The 21,785-nt window shown below is 36.7% G+C and overlaps 1 protein-coding gene across 1 annotated transcript in view; it reads left to right on the plus strand.

Moving 5' to 3' along the window:
* ME1 (malic enzyme 1) overlaps positions 1–21,785 on the plus strand; it is a 143,151-nt gene that overhangs the window by 95,691 nt on the left and 25,675 nt on the right. Inside the window, exon 8 of the mRNA XM_015858973.2 lies at positions 17,767–17,876. Within this exon, the coding sequence (XP_015714459.1) occupies positions 17,767–17,876 (110 nt within the window). The remainder of the gene's footprint in view (positions 1–17,766; positions 17,877–21,785) is intronic.

Raw genomic sequence — 21,785 nt, forward strand, 5'->3', positions numbered from 1 at the left:
CATTGAATCATCTCAAATTTTGAATCTTAACTTTGTCTGAAAAGGGATGTAAGTGAAGAATTTAGTAACCTTGCTAAGTAATAAAGACTCAGCAAGATATTATCTTAATAGTTCTATTTTAGAGTGATTAATACACTGAAAGAAGAAAGGGGAGACAGATTTTCTTGCCACAAACATCTGTTTATGATTTAAGCTCTGCAAAATATTCAGAAAAGATTGTGGTGAATACTGACTTAGGACTTTTGCCACGTATCAAGCTGTCCCTAAGGATGGCTCCTTCACTGCTATTAATTTTGCTGGTTCAGTTCCAAATCTGTTGTACTTACTTTAAAACTGTTTGTATTCACATACTCTGTCACTAAACAAAATAAAAATGGAGAGTGTAAGGAGCATTTGTGTAGTTGATTTATAATATAACTTGAACATGAAATTATGGTCAAAACCGTATAGTCACTGTTGATGAAAAGTGTTCTAAATAGATGTAAATATGTTTGAGAAATGAGGTTTGCTCCATGTGCCTTCTTTTGCTTTTGTATGTGCATCTGTTCTTTTCCTGTGAAAGATCTCACTTGTTCCATGTAAGTCATCTTGTCTTTATACCTGAGTTGCAGACCCCTTTTTCATGTGATCTCTCCCAGTTAAGTTTGCTCTAGTCAAGCAATGGCAGGCAGAACTAACGTTGGATTTAAGGGGATCCAGTTGAGGATTAGAATTTGTGAAGGCTTACTTCTGTAATAATGTGTTTCTTTCTCCTTCTCAGCTATTGACTTGGCTCAAATAGGAGTACATTATGTGATCTTGGTCTTCGCTGGGAGAAGTACTTTCCAATTTGTATGGTACAATATGGCAAGGACTTCTCAATGTTAATGTCAATGTGAATTTTATAGTTGGTTTGTAATATTGCGGTTTGAAAAATTGTGCTCTATTGTATGCAGATTTTTCAGATATCAAGTACGATCCAGATAGTTCTGGCTGAGGTATAGCATGTAGCTTCAGCAGAATCAGTTGTCTGTTTCCCAGTGTAAAGTTTATACTCCCCTACAGAGATGCTTACTGGAATGAAGTTCAAATTTGAGCAAGGATTGCAAAAATCTCAGGAAAAACATGAGAGTATGGCATCTCAAAAATGTTTTAACCTGTTAAGAATTTCTTTAAAGTACTTTGAAAATACAAAGATAGACAGTAGAAATTTTCTTGGATGAGAGACAAAAGCTGAGAGCTGATAAGTAATTTTGTAGTACCCCAGTAAAAGCCACAGTGTCACCCTTCCTGTTGGAAAGAAGTTGCCTTTGGTCATGGCATTAATATGCATGATTTCAGAATTCTAGAATTTTTGCTGGAAACCTAGGGCAAACTCAGAAAATTGTTCGGCTGTTAAGTTCTACACTTATGAGCCCAACTGGGCACATTGTCCAGTGACACATTAGTTTTCACAGTGCTTCTAGCTTCTGTGGATATGGGATAAGGAACATCTGGAAGTGGATAAGCGGACTTCCAGAGCTTTTATTTTTAGGTTTTCTCTCTGTGGTGACTTAGATTTTACATCCTTCAGTAGCTCATTTCTGCTAGCCATTGAATGCTAGCTTTGAGTGAACAATTTGAGTTGTCTTTGCTGCTGCATTTCAGTGGTATAACTATTTTCAGAGGACTCTCCACCCTCCCAGACTGCTTTTCCAGGAAGCTCATCACTCAGTACAGTGTATTCTCACTCTGAATTCTTATCCCAGAAATGATACACTATATATGAATTTCAAAAGCCTATTTTTTTTTATTTTTTTTTTAATATCTCAAACAATGAGAAACTGAAAATATTTGGATTCTTCTCTGCTTTAAATATTTGGAGATGGGTGGAGACTTGATTATTTAGCTGAATCTTGTCAAGATTTGAAGCCCTTGCTGTCTATACTGAATGCCAAAAAATGTAGACATTTTATAAGACATGTGTGCATATATATGTATAAATTTATAAAACAATACTAGTTCCAGGAGTATAAAATTGGCTGCTGTCCTAGTTTTCCAGTTAAAAATAATAGTACTGGAGATATTGAGTGGAATCTCATGGCATTAAAACTGTTTTACCAGATCATTGCTAGATGCTTTTCTTATTTAGTAGTCTTTAAGCATTTCCAAAAGCTCATTATTCCCATCTCCAGGAAAGTGGCTTTGCAGACAGCTACAGTTATTGTACATCTTTCCTGGACTTCTTTAGGGAAGCTGAGGGAGAGAAGCAGTGCAAGGGTTATGTGTTTCATGACCAAAAATCCATCCAGTGTCTTCTGAGCATTTGGATGAGAAGCTGAATGAATTCATTAAAATAATAATAATAATAATAAATAAAAAACAAAACACAAAAACTGATTACAGTAGCTAATGTCTTAGTACATGTGATCTTGCATCTTGCCCCTTAAATCATGTCAGGGAGAGATGAAGGAGGAGAGGAGACTTTCTTGTGCTAATAGTGTCAACTGTGAGAAGTTTACAGGGCTAATCTCAGTTCACCATCTGATCCTGATTTTCAATGAAGTTCAGTTTATTGCTGCTTGATAGAGCTCTGAGAGCAGATTAAAACAAAAATGAACCAGCTGTGTTTCTGGCAAGAGGAAATGTTCCTAAATTCTGGAGGAGTTTCCTTCACAATTCTGAAGGAGGATATTCAATAGTGGTGTAACCTATTAGTGGAAGCAGATTATTTGTATATCCCTGTTTGGTGGCTGTGCTTTCGTTCACAGGGTAGAGTCAAATGTCAGTTTTCCCTCAGGTTTTCATAAGTATGTCTTGCAAATTAAGCTTTTTATTAATATGCATCATATCTTCTTCTAATTATTAAAAGCTTGTGGGAGCAAATATTGAAAATACATGACACACTAGTGACAAAGAAGATGGACAGTCTGTCCTTCCAATTGGCTTCTGCATGAGCTTTCCTTTTCACCCTTTGAATGGAAAATTTTAACTGTAAGCAAATACTCCATTTCAAAGCACAGCAATTATTGTGCCAATCTTATTCTTTCATCAACCTCTTCTGTAGCGTTTTGGAAGCAATAGTTGCATTATATCCTGAACTGCTTGAACCTAATTCAGTATAATACATGGTTCTGAAATAATATTGTTTATTGACTGTGAGAAGAGATGTTTGTTATTTTCTTTATTTTATTTTATTTTACTTTAATGTACAGGGGATCTTGCCAGTGTGTGCAAACCTTGTGATGTAATCACTCTGAATCCTTTTTATATTTTTATCAACTAAATCCTAGCAGCAAATAGAAGTGGTAATCAGGATTTAGATCAGTCTTTAATTTAGAAAGTTATGGAATTTGCAGATTTAGGGATGAGAAAAGAAACATAACTGACAGTCTTGTGTGAAAAAAGAAGGCGTCAGTATACAGTTTTTCATTAAGGGAGTTCAGATGATCATCTCTGATAGTATCTGTCAGTCCATGCAGGAGTACAAGCTGATAGCACAATTCTGAGGATAGTTATTATGTCACAGATACTATGAAGCCATTGCACCGCAACCAGAGAGTGAGGGGTGGATTTTGGGAGTGACCTCAGATGAACGTTCAACAGTGAATGTTTAAAGTAACCCTTTAGAAATTTGATATTGTGTAAGCTGGAAACACTATTAATTCTGTGATAACACACATTTCTTCATTAGACTTCTTCCCATGCAAATATTTTTCCCAGAAAGGTAATATGCATACAAGTATTTGCTTCTTCATGACTAGAAGAAAAAAAGTACTGAAACATTTTTCATCTGCTTATCCTTGTATTTCTGCAAAAGTATATATTTTGAGAGTCACCCAGTGTTATTGTCACAGATGGAATAGGGTGTGCAGGTTAACTTGCTTACAAGCTCTTGCAAGTGCTTGTGTGGGGTGTTCAGAGCTTGTTGTCATTCCAGCTTGTAAGGGTGTGGTAGCCTTTAAAATTGTCATGCACATTACACATGAGACAAGGAAATGCATGTACATTCTCCAAAGTCTATGTGCTACTGTCATATCCAAGGATTCTGGTATATATTTGTCATTAGTTTTTAAACAGCTTGGAAAAATAGAGGGAAAAAAAAATGCATCTCATTGGTGTGATGTCTCTGTGGTCTAAAAGAACAAATCAAATATCAATATTTAATTCATTCTGTAACAGAAACTGGGAGATCATTTGGTACATGTCTGAGGTTCCATGGTGAAACCCTAAATGATAGCATGAAAAGGATAGAATTTAGCCCACCAGAGGATTATAAACAGAGCTGAGGAGTGTGCAACAACTTCCTTTTTCTCACCTACTCTCCAATTATAAGAGCTGCAATCTTACACATTGCTTTTCTGAGGTCTCTGACAGTATCTTGACTGTTTGAAGAGACTAATGGGAGAAGCCATCTAAAACATCTAGCCGCCTGTTTAATATGTTATAAAGAACACTCCCGGGACCTTAATTTAGTCTCCAATTAACCTTTTTTTCCAGTCATTGTTAATAAATATTTGAATATAAGTTTACCGGGGAGGCAGTTTGGACTGAGAAGTTTGAAATTGCTCCAAAGGAAATTTTTAAGAAAGCTAAATTCACAATGATAAAACAGAACCCTAGCCACTAGCATGGGCTACAGTAATGTGTCCAGTATAGGGCAGCTTCAAGTGTTGCCAGTTTTTCAATGTTAAATGCAATGCTCATACTTTCACTTTATCTCTAGGGATTTCAGAACACTCCTGTTTCTGCAATGAAAGCAAGAGAGGCTATTATTTCTTTATGATGACTTCTGGAAAATACATTACTCTTATAAATATTCCGTTCTATTGAGCTTTAGTATTCCACTTCCATGGCAAAGTTTATAAACATTCCTCCAACTTTTCCCAAGTATAAATCCAATCACGGATGATTTTGATGTTAATATGTGAAGGCTTGACTTATTTGAATAGTAATGGTGGTCGCAACATTTGTACTATTGAAGAGCCGTGAAAAGGGTTTTTGTTAGTCTTTGAGGGTTGACTTTGTGTGAAGTTTGGAGTATCAAAATGCATATAAACCACAGTATTAAAGCTGTAGGAAAAAAAAAAAAAAAAAAAAAAAAAAAAAACAAAAAGAATATAGTTAGTAGTATAAAACAAAGTTTCTGTTGAAATCTGGCTAATAATTTCAAAAGTGTTAATTTTTGAAGCACTTTCAAAAAGTTTTTTCCCAGGTCTTTTTGGTGTTTGTTTTCTTTTCCGTACCTTTAAAAGTAAAGTGTTGAATGTCATCTGTAAGAACTGCTATTTAGTTGAGAGAATTACTGCAAATCTTAAATTTTCCATGGTCCTTGCTCTACCAGTTTATTTTTTTCTGTGAAGTCTGTTGTTATTTCCTGATCCAAAGTAACTCGAGAGTCATCCAACACAGATGAAAGCAGAGAACAACCAAGGTACTACAACTTGGTTTTGTAATGGTGGTGTTATTGCTCAGAATACCATGGATGCCAATGGGGCAGCAGAACACTTCATATTAGAGTGAGAAGTGCTCAGGTTTTAGACCAACCATAACAAGTTGAAGAGAATTTTCCTTAGAGGCGACTACGTAGAGTCCATGAAAGTCCTCTGAACTTCCATTAATTTCTGTCATCATCCACATGATACTGTCCTACTTCACCTTTCTTGTGACAGCTTCTTCAATTTAAACATAATTAACTTATTAACTTATGTTGCTGTTACACTTGCAAAGTTGTTGGAAAAGCAATTTTTTTTAGTACAGAATAGTAACATTCTGGCGTGACATAAAAGATGAGGTTTATTTATTTCTTAGAGAATCTCTTACATTAAGGCATGGCATGGAAGCTAAAATCTAGATTCTCATTTTTTTATGCAACTGCCTAAGAAGGGTAAGGCCAGCTTTCTGAGAGACAGGTCACCATGCCCAAGAACATACACAGCACATACATGTGCTAATGTTTTCTGGTTTGAGGTGTTTTCTGTATGATGTGCATTTGTAGAGCTACCTATTTCTAGTGCTGTTTAATTTCTGCTGAGTCAGCAATTGTTTTGCTGGCTTTGTCCTTGAAAATTACATTGCACCAGCCAGTGATAGAAAATTAAATTACACTTTTACTAATTTAAAGAAAAAGAAAACAGCACAAAAATATTCAGTTATTCTAAGGGAAGTAAGTGTTCTCTCCATCTTTGCTAGGATGTATAAGATTATTCTGACGTCTTTCTCTGGACGTGATTCTTTTCTGTGCTTGTCTTTTATTAGGGAAGATTTTAAAACACTTCAGACTTGTATAATCTCCGTCTTGGATTACAGTAATTTCTGGCCTTCCTGTTACACACCTGGTTTCTTTCCAGGCAGTCCAAATACTATTGCCAAACTCATCTTCCTCTCCTTCACACTATTTATACTTGCCCTTTTCTTCAAATCTCTTCATTGGCTGCATGTTGCATTACTACACCAAAATATTTTTGTTACTTCATGGTTCTGCACATTTTCTATTTTCTACCTCCACCTAATCTTCACTCTGTTGCACAGCTCTGCTACTCTTCACATCATGCTCTTTTAATCTTCTGTGTTGAATGCCTTCATATCTTTTGCAAGTATTTTCCCACTTTTTTTTTTTTTTCATTTTTCAGATAGTTTAAACTCACCTTTTGTAAGTCTTTTCAATCATTCTATAGAGTACTGACTATGTATACACAATTGAGTTTTTGGAAATGCATGTGAGATTTATTGTATGATATTTAAGCATTTTTCCAGCTATGAGTACTACAAGTTTAAAAGGGAAGTAAAAGCTTCTGCAGGCTTGTCTGACCTTCTGCATTTAATGGGGCATTTGGTCTCAGTCAGTTGTTTTTGATATTGAATTATTTAAGTATAAAATTCAGAAATGATCAAAGTATTACAGCTTTGGTTGTACTATATCAAATTCAAAGGAAAGATTACTCCAACTGTAGTAGATATTCCCCCTATCTCTACAGTCGTTATATACAGTGACTACTTTGGTTGCGATATTTTCTGAGCATTGTTAAATGTCATTGCTGATAGCTTTCTTTGAAATGTATCTTTCCACAGATAAGTCCTTCACTTTTGGTCCTTGTTTTATAGGTTTATATTTACCCAGATTTTATTAACTATATTTCTGCCTTTGCCCAGGCTCCAAGAGAGGAACCTATTTCATCACTTATTACAAACTCAAGTTTCTGTCATGTTTAAACTCCAGTAATAACATTTTTTTCCCCAAATTGCTGTAGTCAATAAAATATTTAATAACATTGTGTCCAAGCAGGAATTCATATAGGCCACCCCAGAGGGATAAACAGTTCTTGATTTCTTCTTCTTCCATCCCACATCCTTTCCCTTAGTTGCTTCCGTACCAATCTTCCTATGATATTTAAATCATCTGTAATAGAGAGCAAAGATTTAGTCCTGCACTTTTATTATCCGAGTGACCTTACAAATGTAAATAAAAGTGGAGTGGGAAAAAAAGGTTAAATGCTTTAGATACATAGTGGGAAGATATCTTAAAGTGTTGTAGATGGTGTTCTTGGAAAAGAATCACAAACTGGAAGTTTATTGCACTTTGGGTATTCAACTGCCACAAAGTTTAGACAACGTACAAGTTATGGAGCATTGTTGTGTTAGTTTCCAGAGTAATTCCATCTAAGACAGCGAGAGTGGCTTCAGGCAATTGTAGATGTCAAAGTTACTTCTTCATATGTAAAAAATCTCAGCCCAGGAGGAGGATAGCAGAAACTGCACAATATTTATGAATAATTTATTCAAATAGAATGATTTCATATTTTTAATGGGCATAAAACCCAGAAATGCTCTTGACGCCTATTAGCAGAAGTGCTATGCTTCCCTTTCTCCTTGAGTCAGAGTGGTACTGTGGAGTTTCCTGCGACAGTTCATTTTCTTCTCTCTTTATGATCACAAAACTTCTAAAGGTTTGGTGCTCTCGAGGACATAAAACTTGATGGTTTTCTTAGGAAGCCTTGAACCCCATGTTTCCTGGCTATAGTCTTTGAGACTAAATCTGGCCTGCATGCTGCAGAAGGTGGTAAACTAGGGATTTAGCCAATTTCCTGGGATTAGGACATTCGGAGCCTGTCTGAACTTGATGACTTCAAGCCGGTTGCTCCTCTTCTTATGTCTCTGAGAGGATAGTTTACTAAGCAGGCGTCCTGTAGACTGACTGCAGAAGGAAAGTGTGTCACAAGAGACGAGACATATTTCTGTCCAAAATACAGAACCCATATAAACACATCTAGCATTTTAAGACACTGCTTTTTTTCATCTACATGTGATGGTACCGTGGATTGAAAGAACAGGTTCTACAGCACCCAAGGCTGTGGTGCACACCCAAAACATAAGATGCAAGTCTGTTCTGTAATATTTTAGAGGGAATGTGACACTTCTTTTCAACACTTGTCCATCTTCTACTGAAATGCCACTTAGATCTCAGCTCATGCATTTACTCATTATTTCACATGACAGAGCACCTTTTTGTGAGTCTGCAGTATTCCCTTTGACTAAAGGGTTTCTAAATTAAGTCTGAGCTTTTCTACCTCCCTGGTTTTTAAATAGATGTATGCTAAAACTATTTCTAGGTTATATTATCATGGCTATAATATATTGACTACTAATGAGTGGTGGGACGTATTACAAAGTTCTGTGGTTGCCGATGCAACCATTCCAACCACTATTCCCAGCTCTTTTTCCTATATGCTCGGAATAAATTTCTGTTACATGCTTCTCTGTCTACCAAAAAAATATGCTTGAAGAGAATGAGGATTGACTTAAGGAATATACCATGCCATCCAGTTAGTGATGTGGAATATTTTTCACATAGGTAAATGATGATCAGTATAGCTATGAGCTATTTTGGAAAGAATGTTTCTTACTTGTCCAAGGTAGACTGCAAGTTTTCATGTTTCTTAACTATGGAAACTTGAAATTAAAATTAGGAGCTGTAAAACCTACCAAAACATTCTGGTGCAGCTTATTTTTCCCAATCTTTAGGGACTTAGAGAAGAGACTTAAAGTTTCTTTATCAACAAAACAATGTCAGTGTGTGGTTGTAAATGGTTCTTAAATACTCTTCTTGAAGTTCCAATGTTTTGTCTGATGCTGACAACTCTTCATTGAAGTTAATCTTGTAATATTTGTAATAAAACTGAATAATTTCTATGCAATGGAATTACAGCTCTGTTGTGAATTTTTCAGTATGTTGTTTCATACTTAATTAAGATTTACAGAGGGAAGGCAGTATAACATGCTCAATTCATTGCAGAACAACTGTAGAACAACCATTAAAAAATGAAGTGGATAATGGAGCACAGGCATAGGTTGCCCATAGAGTCATGCAGTCTCCTCAGTGTGCTCCTAGACACCCTGCTTTGGGAGTCTTCCTGAGCAGGAATTGGACCATATGGATCTAGATATCTCTTCCCACCTCAGTTTTTCTGTGATATTCTTACGTAACATTTGTAGTTCTGCAAGTCAAATGGCATGCTGTATAAATAATGCTCAGATATGAATAAATTCTACATTCTCTGTTTCTCTGATCTAACCTCCAATATGATTCTCATGAGCAATTTGTATTGCAGGTAAACAAGATACTTTAATGCTTTAAAAAAACACCATCAAGGATTTGGGGAGGGTGTGATCTGTTTCGTAAATGATCAAACAGTACAAAAAATTGTGGAATGCATTTAATCTTTTGGAAATAACTCTCAAATTCCTACTACCAGCCTTTTTGACATTTCTGAAAGGCCATTACTTTTTGCATTTTAACGGTCGAGGTGAAAGCTGTCAGTGGTAAAAGCGAGATTTCCATCTGCTCATTATAGCTTAAGCAGCAGCTGAAAAGAACAGATGTGCTGCCCCAGGCTTTCTACTAATTTTCCTATCCAATTGCATCTCCTGTATTAGAGAACACATCTATAGACTCATACAGATCTATTTAAATACAGAATTAAGTGCAAGCATCTTGTTTTTACCTCCTAAAGGCACTTAGCTAACTTTAAAAAGACGTAATACCTTTTCCAAAAGCTCACTGCGTTTGCTTTAAATCACTCAAGTCTAATTCAGTAAGGCAGCAAGGCATGTACTTAAGTTAAAGTAGAGGAACAGCCTTGTTGATCTAAGCTGGAATTCTCATATGTTTAAGTACCTTAATAAATTAGCCCTTATTGAAGTAATATTTTTAAATATAGTTAGACCCAGATGCGTAAAATGGGGAAAAATACGAAACATACTAATGTGAAATTATCAGCCAAGGATCCCTTTTATCGTTATTGCTTATAGTGCAAACCCTCACCGTTTTTTAGAAATGGGGGAAATTAGTATCTGGGCAGTAAATATACAAAAATTCTTTCTCAAGAAAAGATAAAGCCTTTATAAAACAAACTAATTTTATGTGCTGATTTGCTGTGCCTGCACACAGGCAATGCAAATTTAATTTGTTCAAATGACACATTTTCTTTCTCAAGTGCAGCTTTCATTTTAAAACAGAAATTTGAAAAGTTGCTCAGAGAAACATCTCATGTCCAGATTTAGGAATCCAGGCTTCTCAGAACATGACTCCACTACTTGTTGTAATTGTTAATATATCCAGTGTTGTATCTTTCATCATATGGAAGGTTTCTCTGTGACATTCCCGTGTTATTTACTGACCAGCGCTCAAGTGCTACAGTACTTTTTTTTTTTTTTTTTATCATTTTGGCAAAAATTTAGAGCATTGAAACCTTTTGTTTGAAAAGTGTGTTGGTGGCACTGAGGAGAGCACAGCTCTCAGCACAACTGAGGCTCTGTGATACTTTTCCTGGCAAATCAAAATATCATGACAGACTGAACCAGTCAGTAGTAATCATAGATTTTTAACAAATGCTTAAAAACTGCATCCATAATGTGTCCAGGAATCAACTGTATGAAATCAGATGCAAATGGTTTTAGTTGGATAAGGTGCCTTACTATATACATGTGATGTATCTTATGTGCTCTTTTTTAATATATAACCTTTCTTGTTCAGTGTAAAGCCACTTAATTAAGGCTGCTCATTATGTTTTGAAAGCTTGAAGAGCTTTCTCAACATTGCTTCAAGTTTTGAGAGGGAATGGTGTGATTTGCACCTTTATCTGCAGGTAAGGACTCATAAGGGATCAAGCTGCTCACTCTTTCCAGGTGAGATGGATTTTTCTTTTGTTTCTTTGTGTTACTGATTTAGTCTGCCAAAAACTTGACTGCTTCATCTGCTGAGTATCCTTTCTTCCCTTTCTGGAGGTCATGCTGCCAAGTCTCCAAAAAAGAACCGCAGCGACTGAAAAGAAAAAAAAAATAACTTCAGATCATCAGTCTCAAATCTGCACTCATCTCTTTGAAATGAATATAAAACTGAACATAATTTTACCTTGTTCATTGGTAAAGGCACAGATAGAGCAGCAAGAATAGTAACACTGAAAAAAGAAGCAGAATAGCTAGGAGAAGCAGAATCACATTTTCCAGAGTTTTACTTTTTACTTAGGTGGGGTTAGGATCATAGAATCATATCATAGAATCATAGAATGGCCTGTGTTGAATTGGACCACAATGATCATCCAGTTTGAACCCCCTGCTATGTGCAGGGTTGCCACCCACCAGTGCAGGCGGCCCAGAGCCACATCCAACCTGGCCTTGGATGCCTCCAGGGATGGGGCATCCACAACCTCCTTGGGCAACCTGTTCATCACCACCCTCTGTGTAAAAAACTTCCTCCTAATATCTAACCTAAACCTCCCCTGTCTCAGTTGAAAACCATTCCCCCTTCTCCTATCACTGTTTACTCTTGTAAACAGTCATCCCTTCTCCTGTTTATATGCTTTGAGTATCGGAAGGCCACAATGAGGTCTTCCCAGAGCCTTCTCTTCTCCAAAGAATCATGTGACAAGTGAACCAGTGCAGATTCATAAGGAAATGTCACTCTAATTTGCTGTACTGCTAACTTTAAGTATGTATGGAATTTTTACTTTTAAGGAAGAAAGTTATCAACATTTGTAATACTGATCTGTTGTGGGTTTCTTTGTTGTTGTTTTTTTCCTCCACTAATTTAACTTCAGTATTAGTGAAGCCTGCATACTTCTGCATTTGTGGAAATTTTTGTGTAGTATGTTTTCTCATGGCAATGACCTGGTCTATTAGTACTGATATTTGTGTATGCCAAGAACAAAGCGTAGGAGTTTGGCTCGTGTCTGACTTGATGACATATCCGAAGTATAAATTATTTGTTTAACAAGCATAAGACTATCTGTGTCATACAGACACCTTCTGGCTGAGGGACTTGAATAATTTCCGCAGTGAGAGGAGGCACGTTGGCAAAGTATGCAAATAGGAAATAAATTTGATCACACACAGAGCAAGACTGTGTGGAAGAGGGAGGTATTTTCATGCTACAAAGTCTGCAAACTAGTTGGTTTTACCTACTTGGTCTTACACCTACACTCATGAGCATCAGTCATGTGTGTCTTGGTGGTCTGCCCAGGATTGCTCATGAGCAGCGCTGCAGGCAGAAGGGCCTTGAATGTGAAGCCTACAGTGTGCTTTCTGGGTTCCTTATGGCTGAATTTGATAAACTTCTTTTCACACAGGTCGTCCACATCTTTAGGATCCAACAGCTATACTAGTTTGGTTCTTTTTGCCAAGGATCTTGGTTAGTTTGGTCTCCAAACATATCAGATGAAACTGTTGTCTGTTTGTCTGTGTGCTCTCATGTTGAAGTTTTTCAGTCTGTGTTCTGACTTCCTGCAGCATCAGTGTGTATGGAATGTGCTGTGGTAGCATGCTGCTGTTGCTGCTGTTTTCCTGTGGTTACAGTCTTCCTTATAAGTTGAGCTCAGGTCTGCTGCTCTTGATGTAATCAGGAATTTTTCTTTCTAATTTTCCTGCAGTCAGTACTGTCCTTTGTTATCAAGCTGTTTTTTTTGTATTTCCAGTGCTTTTGCTCCTGGTGCTTTTATATATATTTCCAGTCATAGCTCATTCATATTAGTACACATCTTTCAAAAGAGTCTATAAGTATGCACTGGAAAAGCCATGGTTGTGATTGGGCCCTGTTCCTAAGAACATTCTATGAAGAACTTTAGAACCAACATCTAAATGCAAAAAACAACAACAACAAAAAACCCACTCAGAATGACAACAGTGCTATCTTAGATGAGTTATTTAACAGTCTTTAGGTTTAAAAGCCTTGAAACATCTGATTGCTAATTCAATCATAGAATTACCCAGGTTGGAAAAGACCTTGAAGATCATCAAGTCCGACCACAGCTTAACCATAGGACCCTAACTCTAACAACCCTCTGCTAAATCATATCTCTGAGCACCACATCCAAACAGCTCCTAAACACATCCAGAGACAATGACTCAACTACCTCCCTGGGGAGCCTATTCCAATGTTTAATGAGATACTGAAGTAGAGGACTACCTCAGCTTCTCTAGTGACCATCAGTATTAGTCTTTTAACTGAGCAACAAATGCACAAAAATTAAACAAAGTATCTTTAAAAATGTTTTCAATTTAATATTTCAATTAAGTCTTCAATTCAAAGAGCAAGTAGTAGTCTCTACAAAGTGTGATGCAACCAAGTTTATGAAAAAATAAGCTAAAAAATAGACCATCTTTTTCTTGTAGTAATTATGTATGCTCCTGTATTGCAAAAGCTTTCAGATTATTTCCCTTTTTTCATGAGAAGCCTCTTATGTAAGAGGCGCTTGAGCATGGACTGAAAATCTCTTTTTATTTGTCTCCTTATAAGAATCAGAGATACTCTCCACATAACAGACTTTCCTGTGGAAAGCTGAGATGCTGACAGTTCTTTAGACAGCTTTCTGTAGAAAATCTCTTCCTGTGAAGAATGCTGTGTCTCCAACTTGCTTTTCCAACTCAGGACAAAGAGTGAAAAGTATCTGTTATTTAAAGATATCTCTCCTGGGAAGCTATTTTCATTGCAGCACTGTCAGGAGCTGAGTACACCTTGAAGGGTTTTCTGTCCCGTGCAGCTGCAGCACATCAGGTTTCTAAGCGAGTGTTTCTCATCTCCATCACTTTTTTTCCATGGAACAGACAGGTAGTAATTAGTGCGCAAATCTCCATCCCCCTCTGCCAAATGTAGCTGAAGTTAACCAGAAGGTTCAAATTGTATTAGGAGTAGGGGTATTAGGATGGATGCATGATGAAACAAAGTTAAAAGCTAGGGGAAGTGAAGATGTCCAGGTCAGAGGAGCTATTGGGAGAGACAGTGGCAAGATACCCTTTCCTGAAAGCTTTGGCACAACAATGAGATCACAGTAGTGTTTTGAGTCTGTTTTGAGCAGTGAAATGTATGAAAAGGAGTAAACTTAGAGCACTTGGAGTAGGAAGGAATAAGATTGTTTCCACATTGTCTTGGTGCACTTACTATAAATGGGCCTGGCTGGCAGAGGAGCTGACTGACGCACAAGGAAAAGGAGAGAATGCCAATATTGCTACCATTTTGGTTCAGCCCCTTCTTGGGAATGGATGTCAGCAGCCAATTCTGATGGTTTTTAAGTCTCTTTCAGTTCCAGACCCCATGAACAAAATATATATAATGTTCATATAGGATTCTGGAAACTCTGAAAGCCTAAAAAACAGCTTCTTGCCCCTTTAGGAAGGTTTCCAAAACAATGACTGGCAGTAAGAACAAATGATCTAAATATATTTCATGAAAAAATTATTTGCTGCAGAAGTAAGCATGGATTTTACTGATCATATGGTTTGAATTCAAAATCATGCCCAAACTTTTAATGCTCCCATTAGATTCTTGAGAGTTTTCCCCATTTGGGGTTGTCAAAATGCTAGTATTGTGTATTCGGTATGGTTGAGGAACAGTGGACATTATTCTCCAGATTGTTACATAAAGATATAATCCAGAAAATTATTTTGAGAGATTAACATTGTTGTCACATATGGTTGAATATAAATTTATTTATAAATAGAGCAAAATAAACTAAGGCTGTTACCCAAAATATGTTGTAAATAGACAATAGCATTGGAGTGTTTTCTGACAACCATACAGCATTCTAGTGGACTGTCTCTTTTTAATCCATTGTCCAGTGTTTGCCTCCAACACTCAGTAACAAATCTGAAGTTACATACTTACCATCACTCTTGTCAGCGTTTTCTGTTCATAACAGAGAAAGGAAAGTTGCCTTTGATTTCGTGTCCAGTTGGACTGTGATTCAGACTGCTTATGTGACTTCATGAGACTAAGTTACAAGTACACTAAATGATGTGGGTGATGAAACAGATTTATAAGGGAGAGCAGATGTCTGAATTATCACTTTTTAGGGATGATTTATAATTATTTTCATCAGCTAGCACAGTGACAGAGCCCAAGCAGATGAAAGAGGAATTTGCAGCTACGAGATATTCGCCTTCTGGAATCCAGCAGTCCTAGCCAGATTACTGAAGCCAAGCTACTGCTACCAAAGAAATATTTTCCAGAGACAGAAAATAGTTAAGAATTCTTTAGGACATTGCACTGAGAATCAGTGTATACCTGATATTCATTTATTGTGTGTGTTGCTAGTCTAGGACTTAGATTTATCGTTTTTTGAAGTTGTAACAGTTCATACTCACTAGTTAAGTTCTTTCTTTGGTAATTTGTATTACCTTTCAATTTAAACTTGCCCGTTAGTTATGTGCTTCCCCACTTTCACAGTTATCCCCTATATATACCTGGGTGAGGCACAGTGGTAGATGCAGAAATGTTTCTATTTCAGACAAGTGATAGTGTGATATATTAGGTGTGACTCAGACTTGCAGCACTGCAGGATCATTTAACTTGCACCACACAATGGTCAGCAGCAACTAGTTAATATATTTTTTAAATCTTATTTTATTTGTAGCAAATCTCACCTACTTCTTTCTGAACCTTCCTGAGTCATTGTGTGTCATCTGAGGAAATTCAGTGAAGTCAGTCTGTGCTGTATCTGTGTAAAGAACTGATGAACAGATGTTAAGAGTGTCGGGCCTTAGGAATTTACTGTCAACAGTCTGGGCCTTAATAAAGGTCCGTTTCTGTGACTACACGGGGTGGGGGAAACCATGGACCCGTGTTCTGACATAGGTCATAAGGACAAAAAGGTAAAAGGTAGGGAGATGGGCCTAAGAACAAAACAGCAATGCGTAAAGGGAGAAAACTAATCTACTAAATATCATAGCAGAATGCAAGAAAATAAGTTATAATGCAATATGATTGGAACTGAAGCTAATAAATCAAGGCCTTATTTGAGCCATGGTTTACTATACTCAAATACAGACTAGCCAAGTTGTCTTTTAATGATTGCCTGTCAATATGCTGCTCAAGAAGCCTGGGTTTTTCCACAAAAGCTGAAGATACACTTATTTTCAGCAGGAATTACCATTATTGCCAGTGGGATGTTTTATTGTCAGTAGTTATGGTTAATTGTAATGTGTCTGTAAACATGGGATTTCCACAGAAATTAGTTATGGCAGTTTTTAGCATTTTCTATACTTATGTCTGTGCTAAACAGAGCTGACAAACATATGTATAGTTTAAAGAAAACTCACCATTAGAGCAGAGTATTTATATTGAATTGCTCAGTATATGCATGAATTGCTTTTCTGGATGAAGCAGGAACTGGTTGGGATCTTGTCTGCTTAGTCTCTAATGGAAATAATTTCATAACAAAACCTCACTTCAGTAGTCTTTAAAAGTTTTTGTCAGAAAATCTCTTACTCTGTGTGAATTGACATTAGATTTACAAAAGTATTAAACACTTTTCAAAGACCTCCTAATATTATTCCAGGGTAGGATAAAATTTATGTGATATTTCCAAACTTCTACAGGCATTTTTACTTCTGACCCTATATTTTAAACTCTCTTCAAGTTGTACTCTTTTTTTCCCCCCTCATGTAAGTATTCTAGTTATGTTTTTTGTTTTGTTGTTGTTTTTTTTTTCTATTTCTAATGTACTCTGCTGCAAATGCATACTATAATTTCAAAATATAGTGTATTCATGTAGCATATACAGATGATGTCATCATACTATAGAAAATGTCAGTTTGAATTATTTCATTAGCTAGGAGGACAACAAAGCGTTGAAATGGGTGATAGCTTTGCTTCTGAGTGCACTGTTTAAGAAAGGTTTCAAATTCATATCAGACAATCAGTTCTGACAACCCAGTCAAACAGTAGATATAACATTCAGATAACTTTTTTTTTTTACATATGCACAAAGTTTTCATATATTTTAGCCAAGTGTAACTCTATTCAAACTCTCAGCTATTGGTTTCCTTCCTTAACACGTTGTCATATGTTTACCATTTGTCTAGATTAACTACATTGCTACTAAAAGCTTCTTTTATAATAGGAATGGCCTAGTGCGGCTCTGTGAGTGACGTTGAGTTGCTGATCTGTAAAATAACATTAAAATAAAATCCACATTCTGAATGTGTTTCTTATTTACTGCCCTCCCTAATGGGGCCAATCCTTTTACTCATTAGGTGACTGATCTATGAAGACTGCTGCTGAGATGTCTGCAGAGAGATGGTCTTATCTTCGATCTTTTGTTTTGTACCTAAAACTGAGTAAAGAACATTAGCACTCTAATTATTCCTTCTAGATAATTTATATAAGTATATAGATACAGAATATTACAGAAACATATTAACAGACATTAACATACAATCATATTCTACTTGTATTCAAAATCTGATTGCCAATATTAGTAGCTTTATAATACACAATTACATATTTTTCATAATGCATTTTTTATTTTATCTTTCCAGTTATGGCATGAACTGTCTCATTCAATTTGAGGATTTTGCTAATGTTAATGCATTCCGCCTGCTGCATAAGTACCGTAACAAGTATTGCACTTTCAATGACGACATTCAAGGTAACAAACCTTTTTTCTTCTGTTCTGATGCTTACATGTCAGAGAAATAATTTTCCCTATGCTACTTGAGGATGTTAGTATGGGGTCACATTTAGCCTTGGGTTTCCTCAGCATGGCTTTCTGCTGAGCTGTCTTTGACCTTAACCTTTCAGCTCTCATTTATTTCCCTTCTCATGCTTTATTTAGATGATCATCTTCAGGGTTTTTTTTCAGTAGTTCACTGTGTGCTTAGCTTTCTGATATAAATGATTTACTTCAGATCTTTGGGCAAATATCAAGTTTCAAGCCTGGACTGCACTTCTGCACTTCCCTCAGGTTTTTATGTTTGTTTGTTTTTGTTTTTCCTTTCCAGTTACAGCTATCATTTCTCTATACAACAGAGCTTCCTTGATAAATGTCAACACTTATTTCAGTTCTTACACTGAAAAGTCAGCTAAGTATCCTTCTGATTTGTGTTGTAGTCTCAGTGCTGCATTCAGTTTGAGAGGGAAATTATCCCCCTGACTCTGCTTTCCAGTCTGAGTCATTTGTAGCAACTGATGAAAGAAAAAGGACAAAGATGAGAATAAAGATCTCCAATGAGAAAAGTCGGCAGCAGAAGTCAGAGCCTGTGTGACTGCTCTGCTGTGACTTCTGGGGTTTTGCCTGGGTCAGTAAGCAATAGGGTTGCCTCAGTGCTCAGTCTCACAAATTTTTCCTCCCAAGAAAGAAGACAAGTTCCTTTGTGAGCTGTCTAAATTCTTGTCAGGAAAGCAGCACTGGAAAATGATTTCTCCAGGACCTTAATTGCACAATTTCCTTGCTAAGAGACTGGGGAGAGGCACCCAGGGAAGGAAGGAGCTGTACACTCAGCTGCCTCTTGCCCCTTCATAACTTCAGGTGTTCTTAGTACTGGTGAGATCAAAACTGGGAGCTGAACTATCTTAATTTCCAGCATCTCTCATGGGCACAAAGCCAAGCACTGGGCGCTTGAGTTTTTGAAATCATTTTTATATTACTCATGGGACCTAGATCCCATTTCAGGGACTCATGAGTTCTTTAGTCATGCAACCACACAGACTCTTCAGATTTATTCAGTTTCTGCAATTTAATTTGTCTTTAAGGGTCTTTTAGGATTTCCCTAGGTGACATTTTGGACTTCAGGGTGAAGTCATAATGCTCATATATCCTCCAGAAGGTGAAGAAAGATACAGTTCACCTGCTTTAGCACTCTGTCATTTGTCCTCATATCTCCACAAAAAAAAACCTTCGGTATCTTTTTTGTTGATTGCAATGTGGATTGGAATAACAGCCCAGATACAGACTTTTTGCTACTTGAGCACAGTCAGTGGCTCAAGGCTAGTGTCCATGTCTCAGGGGTTGAGCATTCATTTTACGTGAGCCTCACAATGTTCATCACACAGTGACTGCTTTTAGTCACTGCTGATGTGGATGAATTTCTCTAGGTTGCCAATTATTTCAGCCAACAGTTGTGATTTTCCCCACCTTTGTACTTCAGAATTGCTTCCATGGGAAATGACAAACTTTTACAGCATAAGCCAATCTTTGTAAGATGTTTCTATATGCATATAATTTTGTAAGTTCTTATTTTGCACTCTAGCACTATTTTATTGTGCCATTATGGGCGCAGAACCCAGACTTTATGCCAACAAAAATAATTTCAGTACAGTGTAATTTCTCCATATAAATAAATTCAATATTCATCATGATCTTAAGATGTAATTTGTTTTTAACAGCTGTGTGCTGTTTAATTGAATCAAAACTTTATTAAAAACAACAAAACTAAAGTAAAAATGTAGAGCATTTATAGTTCAATATTATTATTTCATCTTCTGTGTTTTGATTTAAATTATATGATAATTTTTTAGCAGATCACTTCAGTAATTGGACCTGAAAGTTACATTATGGCCAATTCAACATTTAGTCAGTGCAGTTCTCAGAAATCTGAATTCTCTGTCAAAAATGTTCTCCTTTTCAAAATGTAATTCATTTTAATGCTATCATTGAAAACGTTGCACTTAGTATCTGGAAATCCCAGTCCTTGAAATCAAATGGAAAAAAAGGTTTTGTTTCTGTTGTGATGGGTGTGGGGAGTCCAATCCATTCTCTTATAAAGAATTTGGGAAATGTGAAATTGGGAGATATGGAAATTGAAATGCTTTTATCATATCTAGAATTCAGATAGTAAGCGTAAACGGTACAAACTTCTTTCCTAACATGGTGTGAAATGTGCTTACAGGTGGAACAGAAGTTAGAATCTTTTAAATTTAACAGCAATGATAGTAATAACAACCCTATCAAGACCTATACCACAGGGATATGTGAAGTGCTTTTTTCTTCTGGTATATGCATGCTGTCACCTCTCCAGATGGTAAATTCATGCCGAAATCAATTTGTTTTCAAATAAGACCCCCAGAGTAGTTTTTTATACTTTTCCAAGTGTATCTACAAGAATGTGTATATACAAGTATTCTTCTCTTTCATTTTTCCCTCATTATGGGTGAAAAAATCTTGCCTTCAGGCAGCCTGCTCCAGGTGGCTCTGCATGGGCAAGGTCTTGGCACTCCATCAGTCCCTTCCAGCCCCAGCCAACAGCAATTCTGTGCTTTATCCCTCCTCACAACACATTTGCTCTTTTAAAAGGGCATGTTCCTTCCCTGCATGTTCCCACCCTCTTTGCACTGCCTGTGCTTCAGTGTGGAGCAGGAATAGGGTTTCTATGGGATGTGAACTACCCACAACCTTTACCTCACTACTAAATGAGATTGCACCTTTTAGATAGAACACTTACTCTCATGTTTATTTTCCCAGTAGAAGTAAAAGAGGATGATGCATTTTTTTCCAGCACTCTGTGTCAGCTGGAAGAATGACACTGTTAACATATGATTTCTGTTATGTAGTGTTTGGAGAAATACAAGTTTTGGTTTTACCACTTCCTAATGTTTTAGCCCAGAATGAATACTTAAGATTTTAGGATGTTCTGCAAAGCTTCCTCTCCTTTTTTTTGGTTTGTTTGCCTGCATTTAAAGATGCTGTTGAGAAAACATAAAGGAAACAATGATCTGACTACATTTTGTTAAATTTAAATAATGTGTAAGTTCTTCAGTGCCATAAATCAATTATTGCTTATTGAAATTAAACTGCATCCAATAAAAAGTAAGTTTCCCACCCTTTTGTTTTGGGGCCTTTCCCCTCTTTTCCTTTTCCTTTTCCTTTTCCTTTTCTTATTTTATTTTTTATATTTACTGAAAGAAAACTGCTCTGTAAAGCATTTTTAATATGCCTGACCTGGAGTCTGTGGTTTCTAGGATTTCCTGTGCCATATTCATGCTTGATCATACTGTTTCCAGTACCAAGCAAGACTAGAGTATTTTGAATTGAATACAAAAACTTATTAAAGGATAGTGCACTTTCATGTTTCGCATCTAAGTTTACATTCCCTTAGAAAAATACCTTTCATTATTAATTATGCTTAGGCTATTGTGTAGAAAAACTGGGACAAAAGAATACCACTATCCATTTTGACCTGCACACAGCAGATTTAACCTATGCTCTGTGAAAGCGTCCAGGAAAGCCTTTTCTCTCTTTCACATGTGATGAGAACAGAAAAAGCAGTGAGATTCTGTTTCTGCACTGTAACATCCTCCAGAACCAGTCAGGCTCTGGCAGTTTGATGTGAATTACATTTTGATCCTTTTCAAAAACCTGACCTAGTGTTCATGGTGAAATGGAAGATGGGAGCAGTTCCGGTCAGACAGATCTGCCTTTCACGCAGCCAGCTGCCCTCCTTCCATGAGGAATGAATGAGGGAAGCTGCTGACGAGGAGTGATGACAGCTGCTGCCAGCAGCAAATGGTGATAGAGAAGTCAGTGCTCTAATAAATAGGGTCATTATACTTTCTAGAGTCA

The sequence above is a fragment of the Coturnix japonica genome, chromosome 3 (assembly GCF_001577835.2).
Source record: "Coturnix japonica isolate 7356 chromosome 3, Coturnix japonica 2.1, whole genome shotgun sequence".
In the NCBI taxonomy this organism is placed as follows: Eukaryota; Metazoa; Chordata; class Aves; order Galliformes; family Phasianidae; genus Coturnix; species Coturnix japonica.